The 15,660-nt window shown below is 43.9% G+C and overlaps 1 protein-coding gene across 3 annotated transcripts in view; it reads right to left on the reverse strand.

Moving 5' to 3' along the window:
- Positions 1–15,660, reverse strand: part of DACH2 (dachshund family transcription factor 2) — a 280,125-nt gene that overhangs the window by 31,601 nt on the left and 232,864 nt on the right. The window contains exon 8 of one of the 3 annotated variants that reach the window (XM_064158957.1): positions 5,634–5,967. The exons of the other annotated variants lie outside the window; for them this stretch is intronic. Within the exon in view, the coding sequence (XP_064015027.1) occupies positions 5,729–5,967 (239 nt within the window). The 3' untranslated portion in view covers positions 5,634–5,728. Of the gene's footprint in view, positions 1–5,633; positions 5,968–15,660 lie in introns of those variants that run through there. 3 annotated transcript variants of the gene reach the window in all.

A 15,660-nucleotide genomic window follows, 5' to 3' on the forward strand; every position in this document is an offset into this window, starting at 1 on the left:
AGATACACTAGGGCAGGCTGCCACTTCTGTATCAATCACCCACGCGTCAAATCAATCATTATTTGGTATTGAGCTGTGATAAATACCACCACGTTTGAGCCTTCAAACCGTACCTCCTACTTCTTCAAATACATGATGACAGTCCTGTTGCTATGAAGACACCTGCGTCAAGCGTTAGGGTGAGGATTATCTGTGAGCCAGCAGTCTGAAAACCAGTTTGAGCTGCACACAGCACTGATCTAACAATAAATGTGAAATTCAGTCTTCCACAAAAGCAGCAGTGTCATGAGAAAACTCAGGCTCCAAGTTTTGTAAACGCTGCGCTTCCAATATTAGAGTGTCAGTCTTCATTCACGCTCTGACAAGGCTGTCAGTCAAGCAGCAATCTAGTTTGGTGAGCCTTTAACCAAAGATACGAGCGCTGATACTGCTGAGTTCACATTACCTTCCCACAGACAGCCGCGCCAACACTCCCGAGCGCTGCAGCCATAGTAACTTTGCCCCCCTGCTTCCAAGCAAACAAACCAGCACAAAGGTTGACAGCCCTCCTGCCTTCTGCCCTCAGCTCTCGCCTGAACCAAGTTCCAGTCCTCATCCCCTCCACCCCTGGGTGGCTGCCACTGGATGCTGAAGTTGAGGCCTGCCACACGTGCGCCCAGGAAGGCTTTGGTCAATGAAAAGAGAATGAGCTGTGCTTGCTGTCTCCTCCGGGGAAGGCGCCCAATGTCTTTGACTCAATAACAATAGCTGGGCAATAAAAAGATGAGTGAGCAAAACGTAGTGTATCATCGTTTTGCTTTTGACTTCAGCCCAATGGCAAATGAAAGGCATCCAAAATCAATTTCAAGAAGCTAATAAATTCACTATGTGAAAGCAGTGAAAATATAACTTTTGCAGCCTCATCATCAAGCTGATTTGTAAGCAAAGCCGGGCCCAATTCCTGCACACTATGCCACCCATATTTTCAGTTTTGTGCAGGTAATAGACTATTTCTACAGAGTTTATATTCTGAGGCTAAACATAGAGCTATATATATCTTCTTTCCAGAAACATATGTCCTGGTAATACCACAATAAAAATCCGAATGCAGTGTGCCCGGGAACTCTGTCGATCACTATCAGTTACGTCCTCCAGTACGAGTGAGAGAAAGGTGAAGGCTAATGCTGCATGCAAGGGCATGCTCCAAGCACAGCAACTGCTTGCCACAGCTCCACATAACTTTCAGAACAGACCTCTTTATGGCAGCATGGGGAGGGGGCTGCTGGGGCTTTTATTTGCTTGTTAACTGGCTGAGAAGCTTGCCAGAGCATGGCCATCTAAAGGTAAGCTTCCAAGAGGAAATGAATTGACTGCAATTACAACGCTATTTTATGTACTCCTTGAGCAATGCCAAATACCTTCACTGTATCTCAACAGGAAACAACACGGAGGGCTGCCACTTACTCCAACCACTTACTCCTCTTTTACACGAGGAGATTTCACCAGCAGTTTCTAGTACAACATGAGAAACCTGCATTCAGGGTCATGCCCATCTACATGATTCAGGGGCAGCTGCTCTAAAGAGCTAACAGGGCTTTGTACAATACAGGATTTTGCAATGCAAACACAAACCATTTCAGAAAGGGAGGGCTGGCAGGGATGTACCTTACCTGGCTTGTGAGGCCAGGACCAGCTCCTGTGGGAGCAGTGGTGATGCCTTGGTTACACACCAGGCTCGCATGTGCAGTGGCTGGACCAGATGATCTTTTGAGTCGCTGCCAGCCGCTGACATTCTGTGACTCCATGCAGCAGGAGAAATCACCAACAAACACCAAGAGAAGGCATGCAAGCAAAGGGCTGCACAGCAGCTCTGGGAACTGCGGGTCTGTACTGGAAACAAACCAGAATGCCTGAGAGCAGCAGTCTCTGTCCCTGACGTAGCCAATCTACACCACGGCTTTTGGAGTGACTTTGCTTCATTTGACCCAACTGCAGACGGAGACACTGCAGAAGGTCAGTTACATTTCTCCACGTCATTAACAGGCTGTGGTACTTAATTAAAAAGAATAAAGAAATTAAAAAACCCACAGCAACAAACAGGTTTCTGACCCTGGAGATTTCTGTGTCAATAAATGGATTTATCTGTTTTCTGTAGGAAAAAAAAAAGACATAAAGGGAAAATAAAGGCAGGCAAGCTGGTGAAAAGTGGCTAGAGAGCGTAAGTGAGGAACGATGCTGTATGTGGACTGGGAACATGTTTGAGATATAGAAAACAGCAGGTGGAGAAAACTATGCAACAGAATGATATTTAAAGGAGAGAAGTTAGAACTAGGTGACAACAGTAATAGAATCACACTTGGAGTGTAAAATAGTGCTTCTGTCACTTAGTTCATGCTGTGAACACAACCAGGTTTCTCCTTCCACAAGCAGAAGCAATGGGAAATGCTGTTTATCCTATTTCTTCATCAGAGCATCATCCTCCTCAGATGGTGGCAGCTTTTGGTGACCCACACTGTTGCTACAGGGCCTGGGACAACTCACACTGCAGAAAACATTATGCTTATTTTCCAAGAAATGTTGTTTCCCCTGCCTTTACTCCAAGGTTTTACTGACCAAATGAAAACAAGTGACAACAAAACCCATCTCAAATCTGAGTTAACCTTTCTTTAGTATTTGCTATATCTATTTCATCTGGTCACCTCTAATATTTGTAAGCAAGAGGAACTGAAATATTTTCAGCCTGAAGCACTGCACCTCCAGCTGAAGGCAGACTGTGCCACGCCTGCTCCCCACTTTCAGCCTTCAGAAACACCTCAAGCAAAAGTGGAAAGCCAAAGAGGTTAGGTTGCTGACAGCTCTGTAATACCGAAGAAGCACAAGAGTATCTTTCAGATCTCCTACGCAGACAAAGCATGTCACAAAGTGTGTTTGCACACCTCCAAGTCCTCTTCAAAGAAACCTCTCTGCACACACAACAGTCACCTGGACTCTCCAAGGCTGCTTCCGTGCTGTTCTGTGACTGACTGCAGTGCTCCACTCTAGCTGCAGAGCCCTCTGGTCCCGTGATCACACACTGGCTGGTGGTCTAGGCTTCAGCAGATGCAAATGCAAGCCAAACACTAGGAGCATATATGTTTTAGTGTGGAACAGAAGCTAAGCTGTGAAGGCAATGCATCACCCTGCAGCAAGGAGCTGTGGTTAAAGTGAGTTCTGTCCACCTCAGCTGACCCACTTGTCACATCTCTGCAACCTCACGTGCCAGCACAAGGGGCACTGGATAAGCTGGGGTCGCCTCTGTTCTCTGAGGTCTCCTACATACTACACTTGCCAGGCACTATCTGCCTCCACATCCCAGAGTACAGCAGTATATAGCTAAGATCTGCTGCCTGCTAGATGCATAGAGAGCTACTGGTAGCAGTGCAAAAGCCCTGCTTAGGTAGGAGCATGGTTCAGAAGTACTACACTAACAGTACCTGTTCATAAAGCATATTTAAACTGCTTGTGTTTCTGAGCACCTTTAATGTTATGAGCTGCTACTCCTGCTCAGCCCTTTGGCAGACCTCACTATACATACAGTGCTAGTAGATACTTTTCAGCACAACTTTGCCACACAGCCAGTCCTCCTTCCCATAAGAGTTAAAATGTACTTTTAAAGCCCTTTAAGATCATCAAGTCCAGCTATCATCTAACTCTACCAAGACCGGCCTAAACCATGTCCCTCAGCACCATGTCTCTGCCTCTCTGAAACACCTCCAGGGATGGGGATTCAACCACCTCCCTAGGGAGCCTTTTCCAGTGCTTAAGAACCCACTCAGTCAAGAAATGAAGATGCAAGTTTAAGAAGCTGCACTTCTCTGTAGTTCCTTTTATCTTCACTAGCTCCACACAAGAAGAGATCTTCCTAAATTCTAAGTTTCTCCAGGTAGCACTTTTACGAAAGCATTTAAAAAGCAGAATATACTTCAATAGCAAAATGCCTAACTGGATCCATAACTAAGTCTTCATTTAGTCAAAAACCTCTGATATTATCTCTATTATTTTATTTTTCAAAGGAGAATAGTAATTAGAAAAGTTCTGCAAATTTGCACTAATGAAGCAGAAAAATCTACTATGAGGCAATGAGTTTTACTAATTTCCATGCTGGCAAATAAATACCAAATGTAAATGTAGCTAATTTCTTTTTATGATTCCTGTAGCTGTTTATGTAAAAGTACTTGCAGGTTATTCCCAAGTCATCCTACCAACTTGAGCTGGGGCCTGCACTTTGGCCACACGTTTGAGCTTTAAGCAATGAACTTATATTCCCCAAACAGTGACAAAGAGAAGCTCTAAGAGATGCAGCAAGATCACACACCAAAAAAAATCAAAGAGGGAGAATACAGAGAAGAGAATTCCCACCATGGGTTATTGCCACCACTTACACCAAGGTAAGCAAGCCTGAAGATAACCTTTCAGCCCTGGTGCACAGGCTGAGAAGCAGCAATACTCTGTCCAAATTCAGATCCATTAACTGCACAGGAGACAGACCTGGAGTGCAGGGCTGGAGTTACATCCTGTTTTCTCAGCCTCATCCATGCTGCAGCAGGTGAGAGTTGGTCCAGCCCAAGCAGTATTCAAGGCTGTCTTAAGCAACTAATGACCCTCAAACAGTTTCTCCTTCAGTCCAGACCTGCCCAAGTCAAGTCACTGCAGACACACTTCTTATTCTCCAACATATCTTCAGTGTCACTGCTACCAAGATGAAAATGGGTGAGAGCTACAGGTGCTTTTGTGCCACTGCCCTGCCTCTTTACACTGCCTTCTGTCCCAGGGAGCGTGACACTGCCACAGATTTTAGCCATAAATATTTAAACCAGAGAGCAAAATGTGGTTCTGAGACTAAAACTAACTAATCATCTGTCCAACAAAACCGAGATGCATTCAGTGGAGACCAAAACCTCCGCCTGCAGTCAGAACGATGCCAGATCGTACTGCAGGCCACTGCTACTGAAACCCAGCAGACCCACAGGAGCTCTCTTAACTAAAACCGGGTGAGGTCTCATTCCATCTGTGAGCCCACACCAATACTTTCTGTTTCTGATCTTGATCAATAGGCACTCGAAAGGAAACCCCAAGTCTTCTTTTGTTTCTGTCTTTTTTCCCATGCATTCAGTATTTTTAACTGCTGTCCTCACAAAATCTCTCTCAATCCAGGGGAGAAAAGGATACCAGTACAAATTGCCTTACTACAGTATGTGTTAGCACCATTATATGAAATAATTGCTCCTTGGGAGATTCTAGACAGTCAATTAACCCCCAATTCACAACTCAAGTGGCAGAGCAGACACTCAATGAATAAAGGGTAGGGGTTCAATCCTCAATTAGGATGATTTTTTTTCCTTAATAGTTTAATCTTGTGGTCAATTAAATCCCTTACCATTGTATTAATTATTACAGGAATCCTGGGTTAGTTATGGTGTACTGCAACCACACCACAGTCCTGGGCTTACATTCTTCTAAGCTGAAAAGTCTGTTCTAGCTTAAGGGGGAAAATCCCCCGCTTTGACAAAAAAGAGCAAGGAAAAGCACTGTGCTCTCCTAATCTGGGGGACTTTAAATGCCTCCTCTACTTTGCTGCCAGAGACAAGATTGCAGTTACCTCACAGACCATTAGAACTAGGTTTACTACTGCACCAGATATTTATATCACTGCTTATATTAAAAAGGAGTCCTCAGCAGACTTTGAAGGATTAATCTTGTCTCCAACTGCTTAGCTTTTTCCCTGTATAGTTGGGCATAGCAGCTTATTTTTCCATCTGTTAGACATATAGAGACTATCAGTTTGTGAAGTACTTTCTTGGTACTCCTTTTGGTAGAATAAAGTCCTAGATTTCCTTGGGGAAGCACAGGACATATGCTGATGCTCTATGGTTTCTGAGTTACTGCAGAGATGAATTCTTCTTGGCCAGCTTTCTGTTGAGTAGGTGCTGGAATCATATAAAACAGCAACTTGTGAAAACAAAAGGAGAAGAGTAAAATGGTGAGTTCCCTGGCCAAATCAGTGATCTTTTCTCAACTAATTATTTTTCTTGCTGCAAATGAAGACAGTTTGTCTTTGAAAAGACAGTCTATCATTAAAAAAAGAAAAGTATTGAAAGTTTTTGAAGCAACTATAACAGATGTCATAGCAGTTGAAAGTACAATTAGAAAGCACAACGCCGCAGAAATAGAACTTCAAACAAAGGCAGGGAAGTTCTGCGTGCACATCAATAATTTGGAATGATTTAAGAACTGGTTTAGAGATGCAAGTGTCTATATATAAATTGAATGTGGTCTTTATAGGCAAACAAAAAGGGGATACAATCCTTTTAAATTATCTCAAGGATAATTGTTTCCACAACAAACATCATTATTTATCAGTTTTGAAAAGAAGCCAACTGCTAACATTTGAAACGCACAGATCTTGGCACACGACACAGAAAATGGTAATCTCCCCTCTTTTCAAAACCAGGTTTGCATTTATTTGTCAAGTTCTTATCTCAAAGCCCATGGAGTGATACCTATTTCTATCAGAAATCATTATTTTTATTTCTAATCACTCCCCATAGCTAATTTGGTAGCTCAGGAGAGGAAACATTTATTGCTACCAGATGCTGTTACCTTTCTGCTCACTCACATACTACTATAAATTGCTTCAACAGCCTGGAAAATAAGGTTTAATATATATTATTTTGCCTTCTGGATTGCTTCTGCTGTAATCTATTTTTGTTAGATAAACAATCCGATTTTAGTGATTTCTAAATCTACAGTTAGGTATCATCCAGGACGTGTGCAGTGTCATGTAATAAGACCTGAGACAGTCTGATGCTACAACAAGTTTAGCTGCACAAGTAGTCTGGTTACCACTGAGCTACCCCGTTCCTGATGGATTAATTCCTCCAGGAGAGCACAGCACAACCCCACTGCAGCCCTGCCCTCCCCTTGCCCACAGTCATCTCTTCCAAGAAGATGCAGGCACAAGTGCTGAACCTGCCTCTCTGAAGGCTGAGACGTGGCCTGGCCAGGTCACCTTTTCTTCTACTGACTGCGGAATTGAGAAGGTAGAAGTCAAATCTTTGAGACAGAGACTTCCACATTTGTTTCTTCCTTTACTAGATTCTTAAGGGAGAGCTGGAATAGCCCATGGAAGAAGCTGCTCTGAACCTGACAATCTCCTAGCTTCAGTATTTCTCTGTATCTTCATTTCCATGTGTAAGCTGTAAGGAAATGATCTGTTCTGCCTTTGAAACGAAGTGCTTTGTTTTCCTCTGTTCCTTTTGTTCTGGGGTAAAAGCCCTGTATGCTACAACGGGATTTTGATGGATAGGTGGTTTTGTGCAGAGAGAGATTAAATTTTCCTATTCAGGTGGAAAACGTGGAAACAAATGAGGGTCCTTGTGGCTGTAAACTTTCTTAAGAGGGAATAGGAACAGACAATCTTGTAGATTCATGGAAGAGAAACCAGCTCCTCAGCAGCTTCACTGTGGCAAGTCTGAACATCAGAGCAGAAGAGAGGATGCCCCAGGCCTGCAACTTTGCTGTTTCCTACAGCAGGAGACACCATACACTGCCTTTGAGACAGCAGGACACCGACATGAAAAATCTAGGAGAAGGACAAAGTTCAAACCTTCAGACTTGAGTTATCTATCATTAAAATTAACCCACGAGTCTTTGTAGGCTTGCCCTCGCCGCTGAAAACCCTCCACAAAGTTCCGTCAGTTTAGCTCCCTCTACTACAGAACGAGAACCACTTTGCAGGTACTTGGGACCATTTATGCCCTTGCTGTTGTATGAGCTGCTGATTGTGTACAATTAAAACTCCAGCCTGATTTAGAACATATTTAATATGAGCTACCCAGGCAGTGATATGTACAAAACACTGACCCTAAAGCAGGGTGCTGAAAAATTATCTTGCGTATCAGAGAGAATTCTTATGAAAGACTATCATCTAGAGGTGCCTGACTTATTTTCTGCTGAGATTTCAACACGTGTGTAGAGGGAGAGATCAGCAGTGAATTCACTGGATAGATGTGGAGTATTGGTGGCTTCAATTTGCTTAAGAATCAAAAAGAAACAAAGGAATTATGGATGATCTTGGAGGTCTCTTCCAACCTGGTTGATTCTATGATGGAACTGTTGTTGTTATTATTATTATTATTATTATTATTAAAATTTAACCAAAATGTTATCCTTCCCTTTAAATGCACCAGTAAAAAGGATAATCTTTTATAGAGCAATTTCAAACTCCCTTTTCCATCTAAATGCTTTCTGCCTGGAATGCCATAGGCTGTATGACAATAATGTCAAAAGTCAAGCAGCAGCTTTGGTGACTCCTCTGCACTTCTGCCTGGAAGGCACCATCATTACAATCACTTTCTAGGTTTCAAAACTAACAAAACACAATAACTATAGGCCAATCTCCTAACTGGCAGCGTCTTAAATGTCTCCAGAGGTTACAGAAGTACAAATAACTATTATCTTCTGAGTGGTTCATGTATACACATTTTCTGTCCAGCATCCATTCGAGCTCAGCCAAGCACCAGAGATGCTCCATCCTCCAACATATTCTACATCAAAAAGCATCTTCTGGCACACCAGAAGAGGCACTCGACTGAAGTGTCATTAAAAATGTTAGTTATGTATCCCCTCACTGGCAGCATTCACCCAAAAAAGCCCTGGGTTTTGTCAGCAAACTCACACAAGCCAGGTCTAGCAATAGCTAGCAATAGCACAACAGTCCAGGTGCCAGACTCACCAGGCAGACTCAAAATCCGACATTGTTTCATACATTGTAACATCCCCAAATACATCTGGAAGCAGAATTTTATCTATTAAACCACTTGTTACAGGCTGTCATATTCTGTCAGCTAGAAGAAGAATCTGCTCTGGAAACTACTGTCATGCTGACTACAGACCAGAAGAGGACAACAAATCGGTTGAATTTCCAGAGCAACACGCAAAGGCTGAACATGACCAAGGAAGTGTGCCTGGGGAATGCTGCACTGCAGTAACCACTGTCCTTCTGCCTTTGTGCTCCTTTGCCTGGGATCCAGACTTCTAGTGGCTAAAACTGGCCAAAGCAGAAGCGAACTGCTATGTGCAGCACCACCTTTAGGGAGAACTCCACACTTCTAACAGTTCTCATGAACACAGTTAAGCATTGCAAGTATAACACAAATGAAAAACATTTCAAAATGACTTAGGAGTCCAGCTTCTACTTTTGAAAATGGCTCAGTTAGTTATGGGCTCTTTTTTAGAGGTATTCATGCAAAACTCTCAGAAGTCTGATCCTTCAAGCTAAAGCTATGAAGCCATTTGGTGCCCTAATGCAGAGCACAGATGTGTCAAAAAGGCATTGGTGAGATAGCTAAAAAAAACAATATTAAATCTCACACTTGCCTTTAGCCATCTAAACTGATGCCCAAGGACCCTCTGTCCATGTGTATTTTGGCTCTGAAGTTGACTTGGGTCCTGTTTGGAGGCTCTGAGACAGAGTACAAGCCCAGACTGTAAATCCAGCACTCCCTGGCTGATGGTCTTGTAAGCCCCAAATGGAGGGGCCACTTGAGAGCTGAGTCCTGCTTCCAAACCATCAGACTATTTGTTTGTGTTTATTTAGCAAAGGAGTTTGAGAGGGGGAGAAATGACACAAAGCAGCTCAACAGTACAGCTGATAATGCAGCAGGCCAAGGGACCTTGTTAAGGGGCCTGCTCTTAGGAATATTTAATCACTCAGATGAAGTGGAACAGCTTTAACTGGAGATAGTGATAGATGCAATGCAGAGACACAGCAGCCTGCAAGAGGCTTTGCTTAGGAGAGGAGATTCAATCTCCTGCTACAAATTCAGGAGTTTTGAGAAGGAAGTTTGCTTCCCATAGAGCACCCCAGTGACTGGGACATCCCAGGCAGAGCAAAGGCACAGGTGTCTCTCCTTCCATCTTTTTATCAGTCCTAAGCACCTGCTACAAGAAGAATATTCACAGCTGGAAATCCTCAGCAAATATAAGTAGTGGGCTCCCAGCAGGCAGTAGCCCCAGAGAGTGGTCCAGGCAGCCCCTCTGAGGGCACTTCCTAGCACTGGCCAGCTTGATGAGACAGGGACTGATAAAAACCTTACTGTCTAAGTGCAAGAATAACTGTGTCCTCCTTGGCACTCTCCTTCTCTTATTTCCTAACTTTCTGGGTTATATAATGACTGTCTAACAAGAATCTCACAATCAGTCCTTTAATGTTTGTTCATCCTTTCTGCAAATCAATTGTTCCTATGAGAGAGGTAAATTGAGAGGAAAAGCAGGGAGACATTTTAGAGACGTGGCAACTCCTTAATTACTCTTCACAATCTTTCTCTGTTAATTTAATTGATGGAGAAGATATAGAATAATAACAGGAATAAAAAGCAAAACCAACCAAACAAAACACATAACACAAAAAACTCCAGCAACAACAAACCAAACAATAAAACCCTGAGTACAGTCTATAATAAATTAAAAAAGAAAAAAAAGCAAAGATGCATTTCTACATCTGTTTGGCTGTCTGAGGGTTTGGGTAGCACACAGAACATGCATCGCATTTACTTGCTGACTCTCACTCTAACTCACCCACCTATCTACTTGCTACTGTACTAATAAGAATAATTAAAAGAACACTGCAATGTTAATAATGAACCTTCTCAACAGGGCAGGGAGTTTAACAGAAAGCATTCCAAATGGGCCATTTTTCTTTAGAATGAAGTGTTTGTTTTAAAAGACTTGACAACATATTGATTGCTTACTGTTGTAGCCTCCCACCCTTTCAGGTACAATGCTGAACTTCCAAAGTACAGCTGGTAAAAGGAAACAGCAGGAGTGTCCATGCCCAGAAATAACTGCAGCTATAATAAACAAGCACCTTAGACAGCAAATAGTGGTGCTCTCTATCCTAACAATCAAACAGAAACCCTTATTTCCTCGAAATTACAGCTTGAGCTGGCTGTGGTCTGGACCTCCTTATATTCTGCAGCCCTAGTGGCTCCTGAGTGCAGCATATGGGTCACATCAGCTCTGCTAAGCAGAGAGAATGTAACTTCATCAGTGTAGTTCAGTGCATAATGAAGAACACATTGGTCTGGTTTCAGGACTATTTCAAGAGGATAATCGTTTTCTATTTCCAGTCTGAGGTTTGTTCACTCCCTTGTATGCTCACTTTTTATTACCAGAAATGCTTGCTCTGGTGCAGCACGGACACGGACACGGACACGTTGGAGATGCGCACAAACGCGTGGTTGTGTCCTCAGCTCTCTGTCACCTGAAAGCTCTGGGCAGCAAGTCCTTCTCAGTAAGGGCAAGAGCTCCTATCTACCATCTTGTGATATGCAAAACACCAAGTTAGAGAAAGGTAAATAGAAATGTGTAAAAATGCCACACAAAATCTCCTCCTCCATCAGTGCTAGGTATGCTCCAAGCCTTGGAGCCTAAAGTGGCTGCCCAAGGAGCACAGACATGCAGAGCAGCACTGGCAGCTCTCCTCAGTTGTTCTCTCTAGAGATTTCAGTCCTATAAAGCAAAGCCCACTGGTGCTGTAAAGGCTGGATTTGCTCTTTGACAGCAGGAGCACACTCTGCTTTCACAAACCAAGGCTGCTTTTTTTTTCTCTCTCTTTTTTTTTTTTTTTATCTCCAGGCTGGAAGAGAGCTCCAAGCTCAGCCAGCCCAACCTAGCACCCAGGCCCAGCCAAGCAACCAGACCATGGCACCAAGTGCCCCAGCCAGGCTTTGCTTGAACATCTCCTGGGACAGCGACTCCAGCACCCCCCTGGGCAGCCCATTCCAGTGCCAATCACTCTCACTGTGAAAAACTTCCTCCTAACATCCAGCCTAGACCTGTCCTGGCACAGCTTGAGACTGTGTCCCCTTGTTCTGTTGCTACTTGCCTGGCAGAAGAGCCCAACCCCACCTGGCTACAGCCTCTCTTTGGGTAGTTGCAGACAGCAATGAGCTCTGCCCTGAGCCTCCTCTGCTGCAGGCTGCACACCCCCAGCTCCCTCAGCCTCTCCTCACAGGGCTGTGCTCCAGGCCTCCCTCCAGCTTTGTCGCCCTCTATTGGCCCTCTCTATTCTTGACCGAAACAAAGACTCTGGGGCAGGGCCACGGCTGTGACTGTCACTCAGTTTGTCACTGCTATGTAAGATCCATCTACGGGCAAGATGATGAACACTAAAGCCTCATTCTCTACTAGCAAGCCTTAGAAAGAAGTCTCTGTTTCAGGAAGGTTTGGAGCACAGGCAGGGGGAGCTGACCCCCTGTCACATCTTGAGGGTCTCTGGGACACGACCTTTCTGCACTCATCTTTTTCAGGTCTCACTGCTGGTAAGGGGGACTGAAGGCAAACTTAGTAAATAACTCACAGCCATTAAGAATGTCACCAACTGCAGCTTTCAGCTTAACGACTTTGCATCAGAAGTATTACAAATCAGAGCATTCAAAGGGACAGTTTTAATCCGAGGGTAACTCAAAGAAAAGGATTCCTGAGCCTAATCCAAAAGCTTTCTTAGGTCACTGGGTGCCTATCAGTAACTCTTCTCCCCTTTGTATGCCTTTCAAATCTGATACAGCTCAGTAAGATGGACCTGCCAAAAGTTAAACTCTCAGTGTTGGAGGAAAAGTGGGAATGGTAAACTCTGCTGAGACACCCTGACTCTGGACAGTAGCTACCTTATTTGTGTCACCGCTCATTCCTATCTGCCCATTTCATTCCATGGGCTTACACAAATGCTCCAAAGCCTTCTCAATAAAGAAAATATCACTGCTTCACTATCTTCATACAGGTTAATGATTTGTAGTGTTTAGACAGCAATACATTAAAGACTCTGAAATCTAATAAATAAAACATATGAATAAATTATGTATCAGTGTCAGGATCTGGCTTAGTCCATCTGCCAAGACAATTACGGAGCAGGTATTCTACTCACAAGGAACAAACACATCCTTACAAATGATTCTGCAAATAAAGACCTAATACAAACCTAACGTAAAAGATGTGACCTTGGAACACTTCATTACTAGCTCTTGTATTTTACATGTTTCAGCAATGTTTAAACACACAATCACAATAACATGAGTCTAGGCCATTATTTTCTGTTTACACATACTGTGACTCTAAGCATTAGTAAGAGTTTGCCTCGGTTTAAAGGAGTTTTTGTGACTCTAAGCATTAGCAAGAGTTTGCCTTGGTTTAAAGGAGCTGGGGTTTGGGGTTTTTTTGACTGGTGGACTGATAAAAGATCACACCGACTCTCAGGCCTCCACTTTCACAGTTGGCAGTTCACTTGCAGGTTAAATTTAACAGAAGAAGAACTTGTGGAAAAAGCCTTTGCCCAGAATAGAGCTCTGTGCTTCTAATCTTTCAGTATTCTCAGAGGACAGAGAGTGCAAAAATATCTCTGCACTTTCCAGTGACCACCTGCACTGTGCATGTCACTGGAAGGCTTTGGGAAAGGAACCCTTACAACCTTTCAAGCCATGCATTGCTGCACCCACCACTTATGGAACTACCCCTGGGTCTCTAATACACACAGATACCAACAAGGAACACAACTTCACTTCTAACCTGGGCAGTTTCCCATGGCAGAAGTTGCTTTTTGCTCATGGCATCTTTAAGATGCAGGTATTGGTATGTCAAGGAACAGCACAGCATGGTGAACACTTGTGCTGGCACCCCTTGCACACTTACACATGCTGTATGCTACAGCCCCCTACTCCTACTTCTCATTCCTGCCCCTTGCACTCTCCATCTGGATGCTTTCAGATTAACTGCTGGAACAGTCCTTTCTCTGAAGGACACCCCCAGCACCAGCCTGTCACTGTTTCAGGTGCTCTGCACCTGCTCATTCTCCTCACATCCTGAGAAGCCCAGTCCTTTGGCAATGATTAATTTAAGCAGCACAAACCCTCTTGGCTGCTCATGAAATACAATAAATAAATAAAGTTACTCTTTCATTGCCTTAGTCTCTGGTCATCTGAAAACATTTCACTCAGCTGATAGCAATGATGCAACATTCCCATTTCCTTGAAGTAATAAAGGGAAAAGTGTTCTATAATAAAATGAAAAGGGCTAGGTGCCAGGTGCACATTTTTGGAGACTACTGCCTGCTGGAAATGCAAGACATGGCCATCAGCTCCAGATTTGTGCTCTAAAAATGCAGACAGGTGGGCTAAAGGAGGGTAGTGTCACCCCTTAGCAGCTCTGAGACATTTCAAAGTGAATACCATCTTTATTTCTACTCACAGACTGCTTGAAAAACAACTAACTACTGAAAAATAACTAAGTATGGACATACTGGTCATGTACAAACTCTTCCTGTGAAATTTTACTCTGGCTCACTTAATACAGCTCCAACCACCTGAACACCCTGGTGAACACCTGGTCAGAGCGCACCACGGTGCCCCAGGGACCACACCTCCTGCTAACCTCCTTGCTCAAGTCAGAGGCGGAGGGCTAGAGCTGGCCTATGCCCAGCTCTACGCAGGCCTCCAGGAAGAGCTGCAAGTGTGCAGCCTGTGTGAGCACACCACTGCTGTCTGCAGCAACAACCAGCAGTATTAGCCGAGGGAGCCATCTTCCAAAACATTAGGCTTTGGCCAAACTCTGCTCCCATTGGAGACACCATGAATGTTCTCATTGATTTCACAGTGGCAGGAGTTGGGCCAGTGCCTTTTACTACTCCATCCCATATGAGGAGCATATGAAATATTTCTTGTCGTGCAGTCAAACAGAATAATTGTAGCGGAATTTAAACCCGACTGGCAGGCATGGCCGAATCCTCTTCTGGCTCATTTAACCTTCCTAAAGCCAGAATTCATAGCGAGGGTTCTGTAAAGCCACAGAGGCTTGTGTCAAACAAACCTTTCCCACACAATGCAGATTTCTTCCAGGACCTGTACTGAAGCAGATAAATTTAAACTTCAGGGTTTGTGAGCAGCTGTGCAGGTACAATGCAACTACCTAAACCCAGACACTGCAAGTAAACACAATCAGGAAGAACTGGTGTTTAAGTTTCTGTAAACATCTGGGGCTGTGCTCTGTGAGGGATTTTCTAGCTCTGTGTCCTTCCTAGTGCTTTCAAAATAAGGTACAGATGGTTTTCCCTCACCCCTGACACGGGTGCGCAAGTGAAATGCCTGTGTGCAGTAAGGGCTAAAGACATTGCACTAAAATACAAAAAAGCATTTTGGGTTAAAAACCCCAACTGCAGCCTTGCAAAGATGCTTGCCTTTGTTGTCCTCTAACGTTACACCTGGCCATGCTAAAAGGAGGAAGAAAGGATGTGGAGTAATTAAGATTTAATGGCATTTCTCCTTCAAAAAGCTTCCAGGTATGGTCTGTAACAGGGCTCTAACCTCTCTGCGCCCAGCCAGCCACTAAGGCTGTAACTTCTGCCCCACCAACATATGCAAACAGCTCAGCATAACTGGAGCAAGCTCACACCAACTGTCCTTCCAACCTGGTCGATTCTATGGTTCTTACACCACGTTCTCTTCGGCCCTAATTACCTTGAAATTACTTTGATGAGAACAAAGCAGCACATTTTTGTCTGGCGCTGGGATCACTTAAAACGGGACAAGGAAAACAAACCCTGTGTGTCCTGAGGGGTACCACAGTATTTGCCTCTCATCATTGCAATAACTT

Source organism: Pogoniulus pusillus, chromosome 19 (genome assembly GCF_015220805.1).
Source record: "Pogoniulus pusillus isolate bPogPus1 chromosome 19, bPogPus1.pri, whole genome shotgun sequence".
NCBI classification, from domain to species: Eukaryota; Metazoa; Chordata; class Aves; order Piciformes; family Lybiidae; genus Pogoniulus; species Pogoniulus pusillus.